The sequence below is a fragment of the Nanorana parkeri genome, unplaced genomic scaffold (genome assembly GCF_000935625.1).
Source record: "Nanorana parkeri isolate BGI_ZX_2015 unplaced genomic scaffold, ASM93562v1 scaffold360, whole genome shotgun sequence".
Lineage (NCBI taxonomy): Eukaryota > Metazoa > Chordata > Amphibia > Anura > Dicroglossidae > Nanorana > Nanorana parkeri.
In genome coordinates, this window is record NW_017306628.1 from 303,257 (window position 1) to 323,115 (window position 19,859).

Genomic DNA, 19,859 nt, shown 5'->3' on the forward strand with positions numbered 1-19,859 from the left:
GAGCTCCTGGGATTTGTACATCACTGTTTTATTGTATGATTTAGTTTTTATGAATATAAATAATGGGATGCACAGATACCAGTTTTGCGAGTACGAGTACTGGTACTTGCCGAGTACTTACAAGTACGAGTACTGATACATTTTTGTTTATTGTCATGTGACAGTTTTTCTAAAACAATACAGACTAATGATTTCAGGACAGTGGTGGAGTGCCAGAGCCAGGTACCAGCTGCAACCGCTGCAACCCTGGTAGTTCTCATGAAAAGGCCAAGTATCTGCATTGGTACTCGAAAAGTATCTGTGCATCCCTAGTATATATGTAGATGTTTTAAAAAGAATAAAAATTGAAAAAAGTTTGTAATACCCACTAAAACATACATCGTGGTGCCGCAACCTTCCACTTCGGTGGTCAGGATGTGACGATTGGTGTGCTGAAGCTGCTCTGCATGCCAGTCTCCAAGGTTCTCTCATCATGTCCCCTCTCATCAATGTCATCGTTCCAGTGGACATGGTATCAGGATGAGACATAGGGAGTTGGTTTACTAAAGGCAAATAGGCTGGATACTTTGCAAGAGACTTAGCAGGGGAAATGTCCCCTTAGCTTGGTGAATGTGGTTTGCCAAGAATACCCAATCATGTGCAAAGAAATAAAAAACAAACAGTATTTTTGCTTGCATATTATTAGGGGATGGTGGTCATTCAATAAACCACCCCTGCAAAGTGGAAAGTCCCCTACAAAGGGAACAGCCTACTTGTTATTGGTAAATCAACCCCATGGACTCTGCTAGAAGTGACCATCCATGTTCCATTTGGAGTCTGACTGTTGTAGCAACTTTTTATTTACGTAAACAAAATACACCTTTTTTTTTGGGGGGGGGGGTTACTATTTTTAAAGGTGACTGTAGCATTAAACTAAAATGAATATATACCCAAACACACCGTACACAACGTACACATACATATCATTAGAATGCGCTTGTACAGTATATACTAGATCCCCACACTTTAGAGATTTTTACTATAACTCTATATAGGGGAAGCAGTAAAAACATTTTGACACTTATTTACAGTTTTTTACCATTTTGCTAAAAGGGCACAATTTTTTAATAGATAATACTGTATTTGTTCTTTCATTAACTCATAGCATTGGCTTTTAGAATTAGAAGGCATTGATAGTAGTGTATTTTTGGGAAGTACAAAATCAACATCACAATATTTTGATTTTACAAATCCTGTGTCTTTGGAAAATATATGCTTTCGCTCAACTCTTTTTCAAACTTTGAAGCCTGTGAAGTTTTTATGAAAAGTTTTTAAAAATGGTCCAGCCACCTCAGATGCAAGATGGAAGGCAGGGCCTAGCAGCAAAGGGGTTAAAGAAACCCATCAACAATGAGCATTTGCAGTACTCGTAATCCTCTTTCTTGAATTGGTATAGCACTCAGTCTGTAAAGCCTACCTAACTCCTGTGAGTGTCTGTTATCAGTGCTAATAACAACATTCAAATACTGCCATTAAAAAAAAGACTGCCGGGGGTTACATAGAAAAGAACTTTGTTCATTAAGTGTGCTTTCCCCTAGCAGGTCAGATAGTGTCTGTTATTATCTCGAGCTTAGGTAGAAGACACGTCTACCTCCATGGGGGTCTTACAACAATGGGCTGACATTATTGTGTGGACAGGGGGAGAAGAAAACTAGTAAACATCATGCACACCAATGTTGAACAGGTAAGCATGCACTACTATAACAGGTTAAGAGTGGGGATTGAGATAATAATACATGCCCATTTCTGGATGGTTCTCTTTAAGAAAGCTGTATGAAGATCATGTATATGGAGGACTATGAATGCTCAAGCAAGGGTGTATGTTCCTGTGCAATCTCTATGGCTAGGTGTTAATTACCATCCACAGTCACAGTAAGAAGCATAGGGTACAAACATGTAGTTGGCCAAGTAGTAATCACTGCCATTTTAAAGTCATCATCTGAAAAGCAGTATTGCCTAAACACTAAAAAAACTGCCTCCCTTTGGTGACAAGTGTCAAGAGGCAATAAGATAAGGAACCTTACTCTTTGCCAAAGCAACACTATATTTTGAGGGTGTCCTTTTCAAATAGTTGAGTTCTCCTTTAAAATACAGCATATGCCTTAAGTCAGTAACAAAGCAACCAAGCAGGATGTGCGGGTTAATTTGGCTGTATGTGTTCTCTTGTTGCATGATAAAATAAGACCACTTGGGATATGTACACAGACTTTAATTTTCCCAAACCAACATTCATTAGTTGATTTATCTGATTACTGCTCAAAACTTCAACCATTAGTCTACACTTTCTTCATGAGATGGGAATTGTCCTCTGACTGTAATAAGTGGCCTATTAGGCATACTGAAGTAAGATGAGAAAGAAGAACAGTGTGTTTAATGAATTAGAGTTTAATTAGTACAGTGGCAGGTTAGTCTGAGGATTCAGGAGTGGAGTAGTAATTAAAGCTCTAAAACTACTGTAGACAGTTAGCTTCCTTCTACTTATTACCATAGTTCTCTTGTAACTAAGGGCTAAGAAGCCAAATGTAAATTAATCTGTCTTGTAGAGTACAATGAGATTTTCTCAGTACTGCACTTACATAGATCAGCTTTAAATTGTGTCTGCTTTTGTAGGAAAGCTCCAGTTTTGTACATACTGTATACATTATTTTGATATACATTATTTTTATTTAACTTAACCCTTTTGCTGCCACCGACGTAAGGCATACGGCGGAACAAAAGTGTTCCCGGCTGGCCAGCTCAGTATGCCTTACGTCGGTGGCATTTACAGTTCTGCTATAAGCTCATGGTCGATTTAGCGACCATAAGCTTATAACAGAACTGTTCAGCCGACTGTCCCCATCAAAATAATAGCTGTCATCAGCGGCTCACAAGCCGCTGATGACCACTATTACTGAAGATACCGGCCCCCCCCGCCGGCACCGCTGCTGCCGGTTGCCGGCATCTGGAGTCTCTCATCCCTCCCTGGAGCCACCCCAGGGAAGGATGAGAGACTCCATGGATCCCCGCTGCTTGTAGGGTCTGTGGCAGCGGGGATCCGTAATAAAATCACCGGCGGGGGGCTCGGGGGATCCCGGGAGCAAGCGGTGACTGGCCGCAATTCAGGATGGCCGAGCGGCATAGTGATCGGAGCCGCTGTCATCCTGTCAGTTTTTGGATGACAGCGGCTCTGTAGCGTGGCCGAGCGGGGATCATTAAATATCATTGATATTTAACGATCCCTCTGTTTACAGCAAACACCGGAGTATGTTTTATCAATTTTATCAATTGAATTGTGTATTTTTATCGGTTTAATATTAATTCGAGAAACATTTGCGCAATTATCGCACTGCCTACAAATTTAGTATCACCATCTTTTTATTCTACCGGGCCTGCTCTTTCAGAAAATATATGGGTTGGGGGGCCTTTTACAAACGCTAGCAACGCAGCAATAGAAAATCAAATCAATGGGAAAAGTTGCTGCATCTGGAGCCTCTCATCCCTGCCTGGAGCTGCTCCCGGCAGGGATCTGTGACTCCATGGATCCCGCTGCTGTCCCCCGCTTGTAGGGGCTGTGGCAACGGGGATAAAAAAAATCTTCAGGGTTGGGGGGTGGGGCGGAGGAGCAAGCGTCCGCTGGCGGGGAGAAGCCACAAATTTTAGAATGGCTGAGCGGTGAGGAGAACGGAGTGGCTGTAATCCTGTCAGTTTCCAGATGACAGCGGCTCTGTGCATGGCCGAGCGGAGGATCGATAAGTATCATTGATATTTACCGATCCTCTGTGCAGCACAAACACCGTGTTTGTAAATAACTGGGGACACGTAGGGCGTTATTCACAAAGCTGCCGAAGGCAGCCGTGTGAATAACCAACCCGAAGTGAAGTGAGCCGAACGCCGTTCGGCTATTCACTTCAGGCTTGTACAGCGGATTTCAGCCGTACACCGACTGAAATCAGCCGTACAACGGCTTGCTGCAGCTGGGTTCGGGTCGGCCGAAGTGCAGAAGGAGTTTGACTCAGCTAATCCAACATCTGGATCGGCTTAGCCGAACCTCCGGCAGGCTACTCGTTGCTGTTCGGCCTATTCTCATAGGGCCCAAACAGCAGTGAGTGAATAGCCGAATGCCGGAGAGCGCCCTTCGGCTCAGCTATTCTATTCTGCTCGGTACCTCTGTGGTACCGAGCAGAATAGAAAAAGTAGAGAAAAATGAGAAAATGATTGGGCGGAGCTAGCAGTGACAGCTAGCTCCGCCAAACTTTTTCTATTGCACGGGACCAGTTGTCATTAAAATGAGAGCTTGTCGGAACCGGCGGTCATATCAAAGCCGGCTCCGACAAGCTCTCATGACAGTCCAGGGCGCCTGGTTACTAGGTAACCAGGAGATGCTGAACTGTCATTGCACACTGAGAACCTGGCGGAGCCGCTGGGATATAATGGCGGTTTCGCCAGGTTCTCGGTGTGTAATGGCAGTCCAGCGTCCCCTGGTTACTAGGTAACCAGGAGATGCTGAACTGTCATTACACACTGAGAACCCGGCGGAGCCGCCGTGATATGGTGGCTCCGCCGGGTTCTCAGTGTGTAATGACAGTCCAGCGTCCCCTGGTTACTAGATAACCAGGAGATGCTGAACTGTCATTACACACTGAGAACCTGGCGGAGCCGCCGTGATATCACAGCGGCTCCGCCGGGTTCTCAGTGTAATGACACATCAGCGTCCGTGGTTAGCTGCTAACCAGGGGACGCTGATCTGTCTCTGCATGCAAGTGGCCGGAGCCAACCGTGAGATGATGGCTGGCTCCGCCAAGCTGTCAGTAGCAGGTTGTCGGCCAGCCGTTCCAGCTTCGGCTTTCACCTCGGCTCAGTTGAGCCGAAGCATATGCCTTCGGCTCGACTGAGCCGCTCGGCCAACTTCGGGAGCTGTACGGGCTCAAGTGAATAGCCCGTACAGCAGCCCTTCAGTTCTACTCAACCGAAGGGGTCCTGGGGCCGAAGCTAGCCGAAGGATCAGCCGAAGCTATGGCTAGATCCTTCGGCAGCTTTGTGAATAACACCCATAGTACTATGTGTCCTCAGTTATGAATGAACAGGCTGTGATTTACATCACAGCCTGTTCATTCATGAATTTCTGAATGGGGAGTAGCACTCCCTATGGAGGCTTCTCCCCATTCATAAACTGCTTGATAGTAAATATTTTACTATCAGCAGTTTCTGAATGGAATGGGAAGCCTCTGTACTGAGTGCTTCCCATTCATTGAGTGCTGAGGCTGCAGAAAAATAAATTGAGGATTTGGTGTCCTCAATTTCTTTTTCTATTTCAAAAGGGAAATGTCAGGGGTCTGTTTAGACCCCAGAGATTTCACCGTAGCCCCCCCAACAGTAAAAAAAATAAATACAAAATTATTAAAAAATAAATAAAAAATGTTAAAAAAATTAAAATAAAAAAATGTAAAACAAAATAAAATTATTTAAAAAAAATAAAAAATGTGTAAAAAAAAAAAAAAAAAAAAAAAAAAGCACAACCCCTCCCTCCCCCCACATAACACACACATATTGTGGTGCACACCATGCACATGCGCTGCAGTGCGTTGTTAGAACGCATCGCAGTGCATGATCTTTTTTTTTTATTTTTTTTATTTAAAAAAACATTAAAGGAGAACTATGGTGTTATCAGTGTTTTTCCCCATAGTTCTCCTTAGGGTAACGGGAACCTTGTGTTGCAATTAAATAATACAGGTAATTATACTAGTTGCATTTAAAATACATTTTATGATTTGTATTAAACACTGCTTTGCTTGTTTTATCTTACTATCTGCTGGAGTTCAGCCTAAAATAGGAGAAATCCATGAGAAAGCATGGTCAGAAGATTTATTTCTGGTTTGATCTACTTAAACTCTACTGTGTTACCTTCTAACACTTTGATGTATTTTGTTTTTCAGGGCAAAGTATGACATCAACATCTAAAGGCATTTTCCGACCATTTCTAGTTATCTGCATTGTGTTGATCTGTTTCATGGTATGTATTTTGATATATGTGAAACCAACAAACAACTGGATCTCCAGCCCAATAGAATCCGCTAACTCTGTGCTTAAAATGAAGAATTTTTTTTCCGCTAAAAGGGAGGAATATAATGAAACCATTGTTCTTATCTGGGTATGGCCTTTTGGGCAAACCTTTGAACTCCAGTCTTGTGAAACTCTTTTCAATATCCATGGGTGCCATTTAACTACTGACCGTACACTGTACAACAAATCCCATGCAGTTCTTATACATCACAGAGACATCAGCTGGGACTTGACAAACCTACCGGTGCAAGTAAGACCACCCTTTCAGAAATGGATATGGATGAATCTAGAGTCACCAACCCATACGCCACAAAAAAGTGGCATTGAACATTTATTTAATCTCACGTTGACCTACAGACGGGACTCAGACATTCAGGTGCCTTATGGCTTTATGGTCGTAAGCACTCAGCCCTTTGAATTTGAAGTGCCAAGCAAGGACAAACTGGTCTGTTGGGTTGTAAGCAACTGGAATCCTGATCATGTGAGAGTCAAATATTACAATGAACTCAACAAATACATTGAAATCCTAACTTATGGCCAAGCCTTTGGGGAATACTTGAGTGATAAAAACTTGATTCCAACCATCTCTACTTGCAAATTTTACTTGTCATTTGAAAATTCTCTCCACAAGGACTATATAACGGAAAAACTTTATAATGCACTACTAGCGGGATCTGTGCCCATTGTGCTAGGTCCTCCAAGAGAGAACTATGAAAATTATATACCAGCAGACTCTTTCATCCATGTGGAAGATTTTCTCTCTCCAAGAGAGTTGGCAGATTATCTGTTAATGCTGAACAAAGATACTGAACGCTACCTGGCATACTTCAACTGGAGGAAATACTACACAGTGAACGTGTCCCATTTCTGGGAGTCTCACGCTTGCCTAGCATGTGATCATGTTAAAAGACATCAGGAGTACAAATCTGTCAGTAATTTGGAGAAATGGTTTTGGAACTAAGCCTCTGCTTTTATGTTTGAGCACTTTCTGAAAAAGATATTACAATGGCTATTCACATCAAGATAAAAGTTTAGTGCTTTGTCTTAACGTTTACCGCTGTGTTGAATACATAATTTAACATAAACTTTGTCAGACATTAAAGAAACTCCTTTCAGTATCAGATTTATCATTTGCTGAAACTTACATGTAGCAGCAGTTCATGTGCACAGTGGGAAGATTGCTTAGTCTGAACTAATCAATTTTTTTACACGTCTTTTAAGAGTCCGTCCTTTGTTTCCATAATATGTAGCAACCTGGTATCACCTACTTTTCTGTGTGCTTGTTTGGCTGCCATCAATATCAATCTGCATATTGTAATGATGCCAGATATCAGATGGGAGTTGGGTATAATTATGTATGTCTATTGGCAGATGTTTAAGAACAAAAACCTGTGTGGGGTGAGAAATGACAATCACAGATGTCTTATTTATCAGTGTTCTCTGTGATAAGTTATATTCACCCAGCTTCAACTGAAACTGCAAGTTAACACTTTGAAGCCATTTTCTCAACCTTTAAACAAGCTCACGGTGTGTATCCATTTATACAGGTTTCACGTTTACGATCATATTGATCAAGTGTGATGCTATATTTGTTTATTTTAGAGTCACTTTTTCAAATATTTTTTTAAAGAAATTATGATCTTTAACTCATGTAAGTAATTAATGGCACCATTGTGATATGTGCAGTTAGTTGTGGGGAGATGTAAATCTATTTTTCAGTCTTTTGGGGTATCCTGTGGGTATCTTATTGTCAGTGAAAACAATAAAAGATTGTTGAACAACTTATACCTGGCCATTAGAGCTTTACAGTCTTTTGGATGCACACTGGAAGCATTTGACTACTTAGAGAAGACATAGCCTATACTGAAGCTTATGTTTCATATTCTTAAAAGTTATTTTTGCAAGTCATGGTGATTTAAAATCTATAAATAGTTATAACAGTCAATAGTATATTATATATTGATAAGCAATACAGGTTTTCTCACTCATCCTTCATTTTCAAATCATGAGATGAAACAGTGGGCACTGGTAGTGAATATAATATATTTGGGAATAAAGTATAACTACCATATATAGTATTTCATAAATTGTGTTGAGGAGTGATGGTGCACAATGTGCTTTAAGGTGGCCATACACTGCACGATTCTCGTACGAGAATCGCGGGAAATCCCGCGATCGTACGAGAATCGTGCAGTGTATGGAAGGCATGCGACCGTTTCTACTGTACGGTCGCACGTCTTCCATCGAACCAGCATGTTTGAAAACCGGCGAGTTGGTGGCCTGCTGGTTCGACAACTGCCGAACAGGCCGGTGTGCGCACGCGGACACTGCCCGTTTGCAGTCAGCGTAAGCCCGCCCCTCATTACAGTCATCGCAAGCCCGCCCCTCAGGGGGCGTGGCTTGCGATGATCGAGAGTGCAATCTGCCCGTCCAAGATGGGCAGATCGTACGTTTTTTTAATCCCTTTACAACCATCGCAAGACCAAGGTTGTACATTGTATGGCCACCTTTAGCCTATAGCAGTTAATATGAAGACAGATCTGTGAAAGATGAAACTGTATGGTTGGCTTGCTTTACTGCATTTCATATATTGTGCTTTGCTTTGTTGAATAGGCTTGCAGGCGTCCCACAGTTGTCATTAACTGCTATATGTACATCACATGGCCAACTATTTTAAGAGGTGGCTAAATGCAGCCCATAAATGCACTACATCCATTATCATTTAAACAATGAATAACAAATCCATCTTTGTAACAGATCATTTCATGCATTTGAATTTAGATTTTAATATTCCACTGATCAAATATTATTATTTTACTACTAAAGTATGTAAGTTGGTACTCAAGATGTGTAATCAGGTTTTGGTTTGTGGACAAACCTGCTTATGTGTATAAAGCACATATTAATTCTGATTCCTCAACTGTATTCATTGCAGATTGGAAAAATCTTTATGCATATATTAAGGTAGATTGGAAAATTGATGAGAGATGAGATTTGTCCAAGTGATTTGTCTCTACATTTTATGTAGTGTTAAAATCTAGACACATAATATAACCTTCACACTGCAATGTTATTCTTCTGATGTTGCATGCTTCTCTCTAAGGAACAAAGCTTAGCTGCATGGTGGCAGGAATGGTCAGATTGCATCTTGTTATTAGAAAAGGCTCATAATTGAATTCCAGCTTTGAATTAGACACACATTTGAACTAGACATACACACACACCATATTGCAGCCAACCCCTAATATGAAATTTCAAGCTCTAGGGCAAGATATGCAAAAGAATACAATTGAAAACCCTGTTTGTTGTGTCATACTGCCAGCGTTGTGGCCAGCTGGGGCAAATGCTATCGTAGCTAAAAAAAATTGATCTTGGATTGTAAACTGTTTACATTTTAAATGAAACACCCTTTTTTCTTTCATGGCCAGTTTATGGTAGGAAGCACATCCAAAGGCCAGTTCTAACATTGTAAAACAAATGCTGATATGTGTAAAAACACAATGATAGTAGATAGAATGCTAATGTCTTCAGGCTCCTGACTCTACTAAGGTACATTCAAATATTCTCTATACAAAACAATCGAGATTAGTAAAAAAAAAAGGATTATAGCAATCCCACCCTTTACTGACTCCGGTTGAAAGACTGAACTAGAACCACCTACGCCCATATAAAATGGCAACATAAAGAAGTGATGTGCATAAAGTCATTATTAATATGCAGTAATGCAGGTTCACACTTCACACTAGGTCTACTTGAGTGTTAGCCAAGAACGGGTTGACAGATACTGATGTGAAATACACACATGCCTAGAAGTCTAGTCTGAGAAATCTTAGCACATGCTTTCTATATGATGCCCAAGTGCCACTAACTCTTTGATAATAATACATTAATTGGCCCTCAGGCATGATGTGCTACTATCAGTGATCATTTTTCTGTATATGTAATTCATTAGAGGACCAGTGGACCCTCTGGGTCCACAGGAGCAAAAGCCAAACTGTAATTGTGACCTCTGCAAATCCAGTTCTTACACAAGGGCTACAACCATTCTTATTCCAGACTATACAAACTCTGTAAAGATTGCTATGGAACTTGGCAGTGGAGGGTTGGAGAGTTTTGCAGGTTTTACATGTACTTTTAAAATGGTGTTTTCTGTAAGTCTTGCTTTGACAAATATCTTTACTGCAACAATCACATACATACTTTACATGTACTGTACATTATGAAAGTAATATTTAAAACAAAGGCGTCATCACTTTAGTAGCAAATACACTGGACAGTTTGCTCAAGTGGCTACTGTATATGTAGTGATCAAAAATGTGTCAGTATGACCTAAACATATTCAAAGCTTCGTGGCCACTTTTCTGCTTATAATAAAGATACAGCACAATTTGGCTGCATTATTGTTGGTGCAAGCTGCAATAATACGCAGTAGTAGGAATTAGCAAAGCACTAAAACATCAGAGTATTATTTCAATGTTTTCATTGTTATACCTATTTCCAAAGCACAAAGTTTAAATGATCTATACTGGTAATTTTATTTGTTTGCACTGTAATTGGAGGCTTTTAGAAGCGATTTTCATTTACATTAATCAAACGTTTTCTCTACGGAGAGTTTTGAAGAAATATACTAAAGTATATTCCCAAGTAAATTTCATAAATGAATAATTGAAAATGCAAAATAGAACAGAAATAAGAGCTCTGCAATACAGTTATTTTACATGAGTCACCAAAGATAGCACCATCTGGTCCACTTTATGCTGTACTGAGACTTTAAAGTGTCCCTATCAGATCTTTTAATAATTTCCAATGGCAAGTCCCTGTTAGAGAAGAGGTAATATACTTACCTCTTTGGCAAACGCTGTCTTCTGCTTTCCTTCATAAGCTTCCTTCAGTTCTAATCCATAAGACTCTTTAGCATTAGGCACTTCTTGGAGTGTTGGATGCATGTGTCCCCACTCCCCACCAGATTCTGTGGTTTCTTCCTTAACCCCTATTTCACTACAGGACTCAGCAATGACATAGGGGTCTGAGGAAGGAACAACCTTACACTGGGGGACACAAGTATCCAACAGTTCTGGAAGTATCAAATGATAAATAGGGATGCACCGATACTGTTTTTTCGGTAACGAGTACGAGTACCGATACTTATATTTCGGTACTCATCGATACCGAGTACCAATACTGTTACTTCCGGTAGCATAGAGCCATCTTCCCAGGCAATAAGGAAGCCAGGAAGGCTTCTTGATTGCCCGGGAAGCCGACTCCATTCTGTTAGGCCGGCTGGATGCTGATTGGGTGGGAAGTCGGCTTCCAAGCCAATCGTCATCAAGGGCGGCCAAACAGATCTGACAATATGGTGACACGACCGGGACCCAGCACCAAATTCCCCTCACATAGATCCTTAGCCACATTATTTAACGTACCAGTCCCTCGGCCAGTGCTCTCCAAGTGGGCAGACACCGCTCTCCAAGATCTCCCCACGTCTCCTGTGATAGGCGCTCAGCCTGCTTCTGCGCATTGCACAGACTGCCCAGCGCTCTCATTCAGAAATCCTGTGCATGCACAGTAGCAGGCTGAACTCCAATCACGTGAGCGCTGTGCAGTGTGCACACAGGAGACGGCAGATCTGGCTGAGGGACTGGTATGTTAAAGAATGCTAAGGATCTATGTGAGGGGAATTAGGTGCCTGCAGGGTGGGGGTTGTGTCACTATATTATCAGATTTGTTTGCCGGGCTCGACACTGATTGGCTGGGAAGCCGGCTTCCCGGCCAATCAGCATCGAGCCGGCCAAACAACATGGTGCCAGCTTCCCGGCTCCATCTTTCCTCGCTGCACTGCCGATCAGAGGAAATGTCCCTCTGACCGGAAGTTCTAGTATCGGGAAAGGTATCAAAGCATTTGGGCGAGTATGAGTACTCGCCCAAATACTCGGTATCGGCACTGACACCGATACTGGTATCGGTGCATCCCTAATAAATAGTCTTATGGAGGCTGCAGCACATGAATGAAGGGAAGTAGAAGACACAGGTCACTGGAAAGGTGAGTATACTGCCTGTTCATATACATGGACTTCCACTGGTAATTATTAAAAGACCTGACATAGTCACATTTAAAGTAGAGTAGGGAAGGATCTAAACTCTTGCTTGGACCGCACTGCTATTCAGAATCATGGTGAGGACATCTCTTCCTAACCACAGCACAGCTTTGAATGATTCACCTATGCTTTTTAGCGGAAAAAGATATGTTTTGAAACATGTTTATATCCTGTGCCCTCAAGTAGGTTCCTTATATGAAGATGTGGAGACCTTATTTAGGCTTGTGACAGTAATAGCCCATGGCAAGAATAGGAAAGAGCTCCCTACTGAGATCCCAAACAGCATTAAAATGGTTCGGTTATCTCCTATAGATATAGCCCTGTTTAATTTACTCAGCTTTTTGTAAATCTGAAAAGGTTTGAACTTTAATTTCAAATGCATGTTTGAAAGAAAAGACATTAGCAAATCTGATATTTATCTTTTGTCTCAGTTGACTGACACACCTTTATTACGTTTTATTTGAATGCACTTTACTTTTAGCTGTGAAATTGGAGCTTTCAAAATATTCTTCATTTTCTTTATTGTAGCAAACTGTGCCTGATGGCATCAAGTATGAGTATATCGTAAAACAATTTTACCTGAGAGAAATGAACAAATGTTTGTCACGTAAAAGCACTGCTGCCTGCAGTATATATGCACATGAGTAAGCAGCCCAATATGCTTCATGCTATATCTAAAATAAGGTCCTTTTTAGGAATTGATTTCAAAGCCCATGTACTGCACTTGACCTAGTTTCATAGATGTGTATACGAGTAAATGGCCTTTCTAAAGTGTTATTTATTTCCAAATGATTTGTTGTTGTGCTGTTTAGAGCAAGGCTTGGCTTGCTGAATAGAATGGAGAAGGTATTAAATAATTCTTTAGAGCACAAAATAACAGCGTGCCATCTGCCACCTAATTATGGTCACTCCCGGCTGCTCTCATGGTCTTTCTCCCAGATACCAGATTATACTGTAACTGCTAGACTATGGGGATCACAGAAAAAAGTAAATGACTGAAAAGGCAAGTAATCATTTATTAAATTAATTGATAACTTCCTCATATTTTTATTATTCTTTGGCATTTATGAATTATAAAAACCATTATTTTTGGACTTTTTTCATGTCTGTGCAAGGTACCTCGGCTTATATTCGGGACGGCTTATACTCGAGTATATACGGTATGTGGACACCACTCCAAATTATAGAGTTAGATTGTTTCCATGAAAAAGTACAGTGAATGCACATAAATACATTTTAGACAATTGTGCGGTTCAATCTTGTGGCAACACTTTGTTTAGGGCTTTTATATGTTCCAGCATGACAGTGCCCTTTTGCACAAAGCTGGTTCCATAAACATAAAGTTTGATGAGTTTTGTGTGGAGAAACTTGTGTGTCCTGTACAGAGCCCTAACCTCAACCCTATAAAACATCTTTAAATTAATTGGAGTTACAAGCCAGGTCTTCTCCAACATCATTACCTGACCTCATAAATGCTATTATGGCTAAATGGACGCAAATTCAAACAGACACATTTCAAAATCTTGTGGAAAGCCTTTATAAAAAGAGTAGAGGATGTTGTAGTAGCAAAGGACAGGCATTTCTATATGGTTTGGAAATAGGATGTCCAACAAGTTCACATAGATGTAGTAATAAGTTGTTCACTAAATTATAACCATATAGTGTATGTTGTGCATGTTGGACAAAGCAGAAACATGGACCATTGTTGGTGTTATGCACTGGTTTTAGGAGAATAAAATAAAAATAAGACTTTTAATATGCATGCAAGATAGGAGCTGTGATAAAGATATTAGCAATCAGACAAACATGAAGACATTCCTTAAAGTGTATGTCAATTTAAACTTGAAAAACATATGCAGTTCATGTCTGCAATACATACATATTCCCCATGTTTTATCCCTCTAAAGACCATGCAAGTATAAAATATATTATGATCTGCCAGAAATGCACTCAGGAACTAACTTCCTGTTATAGAGTGATAGCACATGGCTTTTTTTGGCGTGAAATAACAAGAAATGGTGTTGGCACTGCCCGATTGTATCTTGTTTAACTACTGAATCCTCCTACTCTTCATAACTCCAAAACAGGGCAATGTATCAAAACTGGAGTAGACAAAATCTGGAGCAGCTGTGCATGGCAACCAATCAGCATCTGTCTTTAATTTTCAAATCTTAACTGAACAAACTAAAGAGAGAGAAGCTGTTTGGTTGCCATTGGCAACTGCTCCGGATTTTGTCTGCTCCAGTTTTAATAAATCCCCCCCCCCCCCAGAGAGTTATTTTCCAGCAATTCAAGATAAAAACTGGGATGAGGGAGCTAATTAGACTCCTTGATATAACACAAGAAGTGTGCACAGGACAGTGGACAGCTCTGTTTTTGCATTTATAGAACAGATGTAACAAGAACGGTATACTTAAACGATCAAAAGGGAGCAAGAAAGGGATGTTCACTGTTAGGGTTTACATACACTTAAAGGGGTGTTGGCACTTTCAGGATAAAACCCCTTCTGTACTGTTGCCCAGAAAAGGCCCACCCACCTGGATTCCTACATCAGAGTTAAATAATCTCTGCTTTGGTAGCCTAAAAGGGGAGAAAGGACTTCCATATTTTTAATTAAAGTAGAAAACTTTTAATGCATGAGACATACCCAATTCAAAACTAAACTCCATGATTTTCTTGCTGTCTGGAGGCATGTGGGGAAGATTCCCACTACTACTGGTAAAAGAAGTAAGGCTTCGCCAAGCAGTCACAGAGGACAAAGCAGTTTCCCTCACTTTATCCAAAAGTGAGGAAAACCATAAAGTTCCGAAAGTTCCCTAATCATAACACTTGAAACAATCACAGTGATTTCTAATTGAAGACATAACAATTTGCTTGATCACTTTATGGTTGGTAGATGCTGAACTAAATGGATAGAAGGCACTGATAGGATAGGATAGTATATAAAATCAGCACACAGCAAGAACAATGCTTCTTTAGTAGTAGAGTCTTTTAAATTATAAACCTATATTCATTAAAAATGTAAAAGTCACTCAACGAGAGCAGTATTTTGGAAAAGTGCATTGATCAAACTACCCAACACGGCCCCAAAATATTGTGCTTGTTGTGTGACTTTTACATTATGAACAAATACTGTAAATGGTGCTAATACCTAAATAACAAAGTGTGATGGTAACATGTCCTATTAACTTTTGGGAGATTTATTCTTATTTTCTGTTCCAGTATTACCTGTATACAATAAAGTAAAAAAAATAAAGGCTTTTACTAGACTTCCATAAACTTCCACTTTTATCAGAATCATCAGTGAGTAATTCATCTGAAGGACACTGGAAATTATGTTCCTCTCACTATCATATGAAAATAAAATACATAGTAATTGTTTAATGCAGTAACACATTCCTATTCTGTGTCGCAACATAATGCCAGCAATTCTGGGTATGGGGAACTATATACGCACTAGCTATGACCCAGTAAAATAAAACTATGTTTATATAATTTATTATCACTTATATATTTGTATGCAAGAGAGTCTGATGAAGAATATGTTTTGGGACCGTGATACAGAAAAACTCTTGTGTGCCAAACTGTTGAAGCACAAATGCTGTTACGAGTTAATGTATTGTTAAGACCATCTGTTATCATTTGTGTTTATGTATTGTACTGTTGCACTACTTTGTAATGCTATAAATACTTGCCAAATGCATACTATGTGATACTCTATTTTTAGATTTAAGCTACTGCACTATGGTCATGATACGGTTTCATGTCATTTGTGAAATATTGTGATGTCACTTATACAACAGGTGAGAATTAACAACACCTTTGATCAGCTGAATTTTGGTTTATGAGCTGAAACATGTTCTGTTATTTGTTCTATATTTTTAGTTGTCTGCCACCTGTCATTTCTACAAGCCAAATTTAACTTGAAGGCACAGCAATTAAAATATTATTTCCTGATGAATATGATATCATGTTATGTTTCTTTTGTCAAAGAAGAAAATGTTTACTTTTATCCTACTCCATCCTGCACTTTCCAAAGTCCTATTGTTGTACAGCTCCTGTTATTTGTAATGATCCATCTATTTTACCTATAGAAACATAACATAACCCTACTGACTCTATCCTGTAGGGAAAAAAAATTGGACACTTACTTCTGTATTTGCCAAGTGTGCACGCACTTAGTGACACCTAACGGGAACCTATAGTAAGAGAGGTATGGAACATGGAAGTGGAACATAACCCTTCTATCCACTGAGGATAGTGCCATCTTAGGGGTCTATTCACTAAGCTGCCGTAGGCAGCCGAGTGAAAGACCGACCTGAAGTGAAGTGAGCCGAACGCTGTTCGGCTATTCACTTCAGGCTGGTACGGCTGATTTCAGCCGTAAATCGGCTGAAATCAGCCGTAAATCGGCTGAAATCAGCCGTACATCGGGTGGCTTCACGTGGCTTCGGGTCGGCCGAACATGCTCAGCAGAAGTGCAGGAGGAGTTCGACTCAGCCGATCCAACATCTGGGTCGGCTAAGCCGAACCTCCGGCAGGCTACTCGCTGCTGTTCGGTCTATTCTTATAGATGCCGAACAGCAGTGAGTGAATGGCTGTGACCCTCAGAGGAACCAAGCAGAACAGAAAAATAGTTTAAAAAGTCCACAAAAATAAATAGAAAACCACTGTGCAGAGCTAGCAATGACAGCTAGCTCCGCCCAATAGTTACTATTGGCCGACGGTTCTACTGCGTAAAAAAAAAAGAAATTAAAAAACTCTCCCGGGCGCTCTGGGAGTCTCCCGCTCCCGGCCGCCCAGGAGAGAAACACTGATTTTTCTTTTTTTTTTCTTTATGCTGACACGGAGCCGTTTGCCCATTGGAATGCATTGCTAGATTCCTATTGGCTATTTTAATTTGCAATAGCCAATAATAAACTAGCATTGCACCCGCCCTCTGCTGCAGTTCTCCATCAGGTCCATCAGCAGAGGGCGGGTGCAATGCTAGTTTACTATTGGCTATTGCAAATTGAAATAGCCAATAGGAATCTAGCAATGCATTCCAATGGGCAAAAAAACATTTTTTTCTATTCTGACACGGCTCCGTGTCAGAATAAAGAAAATAAGATAAAAAGCAGTGTTTCTCTCCTGAGCGGCCGGGAGCAGGAGACTTCTGGAGCGCCCGGGAGAGTTTGCTGTCTGGAGATCAGTGTCCCTGGTTAGCTGGTAACCAGGGACGCTGATCTCTCTGCAAGTGGCCGGAGCCAGCCGTAGGATCATTCGGCTTTCAGCACGTCTCAGCATATGCCTTCGGCTCGACTGAGCGGCTCGGCTAAGTTCGGGAGCTGTACGGGCTATTGTGAATAGCCCGTACAGCAACCCTTCGGTTGTACTGAACCGAAGGGGTCCTGGGGCCGAAGCTAGCCGAAGGATCGGCCGAAGCTACGGCTAGATCCTTTGGCTGCTTTGTGAATAGACCCCTTAGTTTGTTTTTAGATCTGTAGTTGCCATTGTGCACATGAGACCAGCTATGACACCAGCCATTTGAGGGCTTGAAAGTTTGGTTGAGAGCTGACATAAGCACACTGGCAACTGTGACACTTATCACAGGCATGCCTTGAAGGTAGAATATGCTGTAAATGCTAGTAGTCAGATTATAAATATAAAAAGCAAAAGAAAATACAATTGGTATGTTTGATTAAGAATGTAATAAAATTTTTGAACATTTGTAACTTGAACTTTCTTTTTAGGAAATAGTTAAATTGGTAGGTTTAGTTCCACTTAAAAAAAACAGTACATTTGCTGTCATGCTGATACAGTGGCTTCCAAGTCATTGATCCAGAAAACATATGTTGATTAGAAAAGTCACAACTCCAGATCTGCATACTTGTTCAGGGTGAGGAAAACTGGTGGTTTTTATAACTCCAAAAATAGCTGAACATTTTGGACTAGAGTTGCCCTTTTTGTTAGGGACTCGGTGTTGCCACCCTCTCCCCCCTTGCTGCCCCTCCACACGTAACTGCCCTATATTAAACTTACAGTAACGCAGTCTGCCAAGGGGGGATGCTATTAGAAGAGCCACCACAGAAGACCTGCACAGGGAAGTAGCTGAGAGCATCAGAGAACAGACCATTTCCCATGTGCCCCCTGCAGTTGGTCACGTGATATAACAATGTACAGGAATAAACATGGAGATCCGTATGGCAGTGTCTCAGCATTCTGCACCAACACTCAGCATCTTCCTTGCAGCTCTACTATTGAGGATCTTCTGACAGCACCTATCTACTCGGCATGCATTGGCTAATAGTAAGATTAATGTGGGGCAATAAGGGGTACAAACACCAGCCAAGCCACTCACCCCCCCCTCCCCACCCCCACAGCACAGCAGGTCCTTGTTGGTAAAGCTGTTGGAAACCTTTTCCCTACACCAGTGAAACCAAGATTAACCCCCCTAACAGGAAGAGTATTAGGATTATGTTAGTTATCATAGGAAGCACTGGATAAAATCAGTTTAGGGATAAAATACACTAAAAAGAAAATCCTAAAGTACAAATTCTGTCACTGTACAGTATTCTCTTATAAGCACTAAAATGCTATTGCTGCCTGAACAATATTGTCAGGATCACCTAGCTGCCTGATTGACAGCTGGCTCTGCCTTTCTAGAGCCAGCTGTATCTGCCCCCTCCACCGTCTGTACCTCCAGAGAGTGCTGGAGAAATAGAGAAGGGAAGGGAGAATCCCGTTAGGGAGCAGTTACTGAAAGTCACCGCAGGCAGGAGATCAGGAGTTGAGCGATCAGCGGTCACATCATCGTTCAGCTCTTGGTATAAAGCTGGTGTGTGACAGCTGCAGTGTTCCACGCTGGCACTAAGTAATGAGAAGAGTATATTATACCTTCCTAATACTTCTCTTTAAAAGTTGCCTGTTTAACTTATTGCCTGACCCTGTAAAAATTTGATTTGTGCAGCAGTACTGTTGCCTGTCTTCTAGTACCCATAAACTATTAGGGACACTGTGACTGTTTTCCATGCAACAATTTTGTCTTGCAAGAACAGAGACTGGCCTACAAGTCTGAGTGTAGTAATAATAAAGGTGCCCCCACGACTGAGTGTAGTAGTAATAATAGAGCTGTCCACAAGACTGAGTGAAGTAATAATAGAGTGGCCCACAAGACTAAGTGATAGTAGTAATATAGCTGCCCACAAGACTGAGTGCAGTAATAATAGAGTGGTCCACAAGACTAAGTGATTGTAGTAATGTAGTTGTCCACAAGACTGAGTGCAGTAATAATAGAGTGGTCCACAAGACTAAGTGATTGTAGTAATATAGCTGCCCACAAGACTGAGTGCAGTAATAATAGAGTGGCCCACATGACTGAGTATAGAAATAATACGTTATTAAATAAATTGTAATAAGAAATTGACATATTGCATGCATTTGAAGGGGTTACATAGTTACATAGTACCTAGTTACATAGTATTTGGGGTTGAATAAAGACATACGTCCATCAAGTCCAACCCATATAGGTCCACGCATCATCTCATTCTTAGGGATACTGGTATCCCTGGATATTACGGTCCCTCAAGAAATTGTCCAAACGTTTTTTGAACAAATCTACACTCTTGGCTGAAATCACTGCCGATGGCAGTGAGTTCCAGGCCTTAACCGCTCTTACTGTAAAGAACCCTCTTCGCCCATTGTGCT

General features: G+C 41.0%; 1 protein-coding gene across 1 annotated transcript in view; it reads left to right on the forward strand.

The window, feature by feature from the left end:
• Positions 1-7,184, forward strand: part of FUT9 (fucosyltransferase 9) — a 49,858-nt gene extending 42,674 nt beyond the window's left edge. Inside the window, exon 2 of the mRNA XM_018558811.1 lies at positions 5,952-7,184. Within this exon, the coding sequence (XP_018414313.1) occupies positions 5,960-7,039 (1,080 nt within the window). The 5' untranslated portion in view covers positions 5,952-5,959 and the 3' untranslated portion in view covers positions 7,040-7,184. The remainder of the gene's footprint in view (positions 1-5,951) is intronic.
• The last annotated feature ends 12,675 nt before the right edge of the window (positions 7,185-19,859 follow it).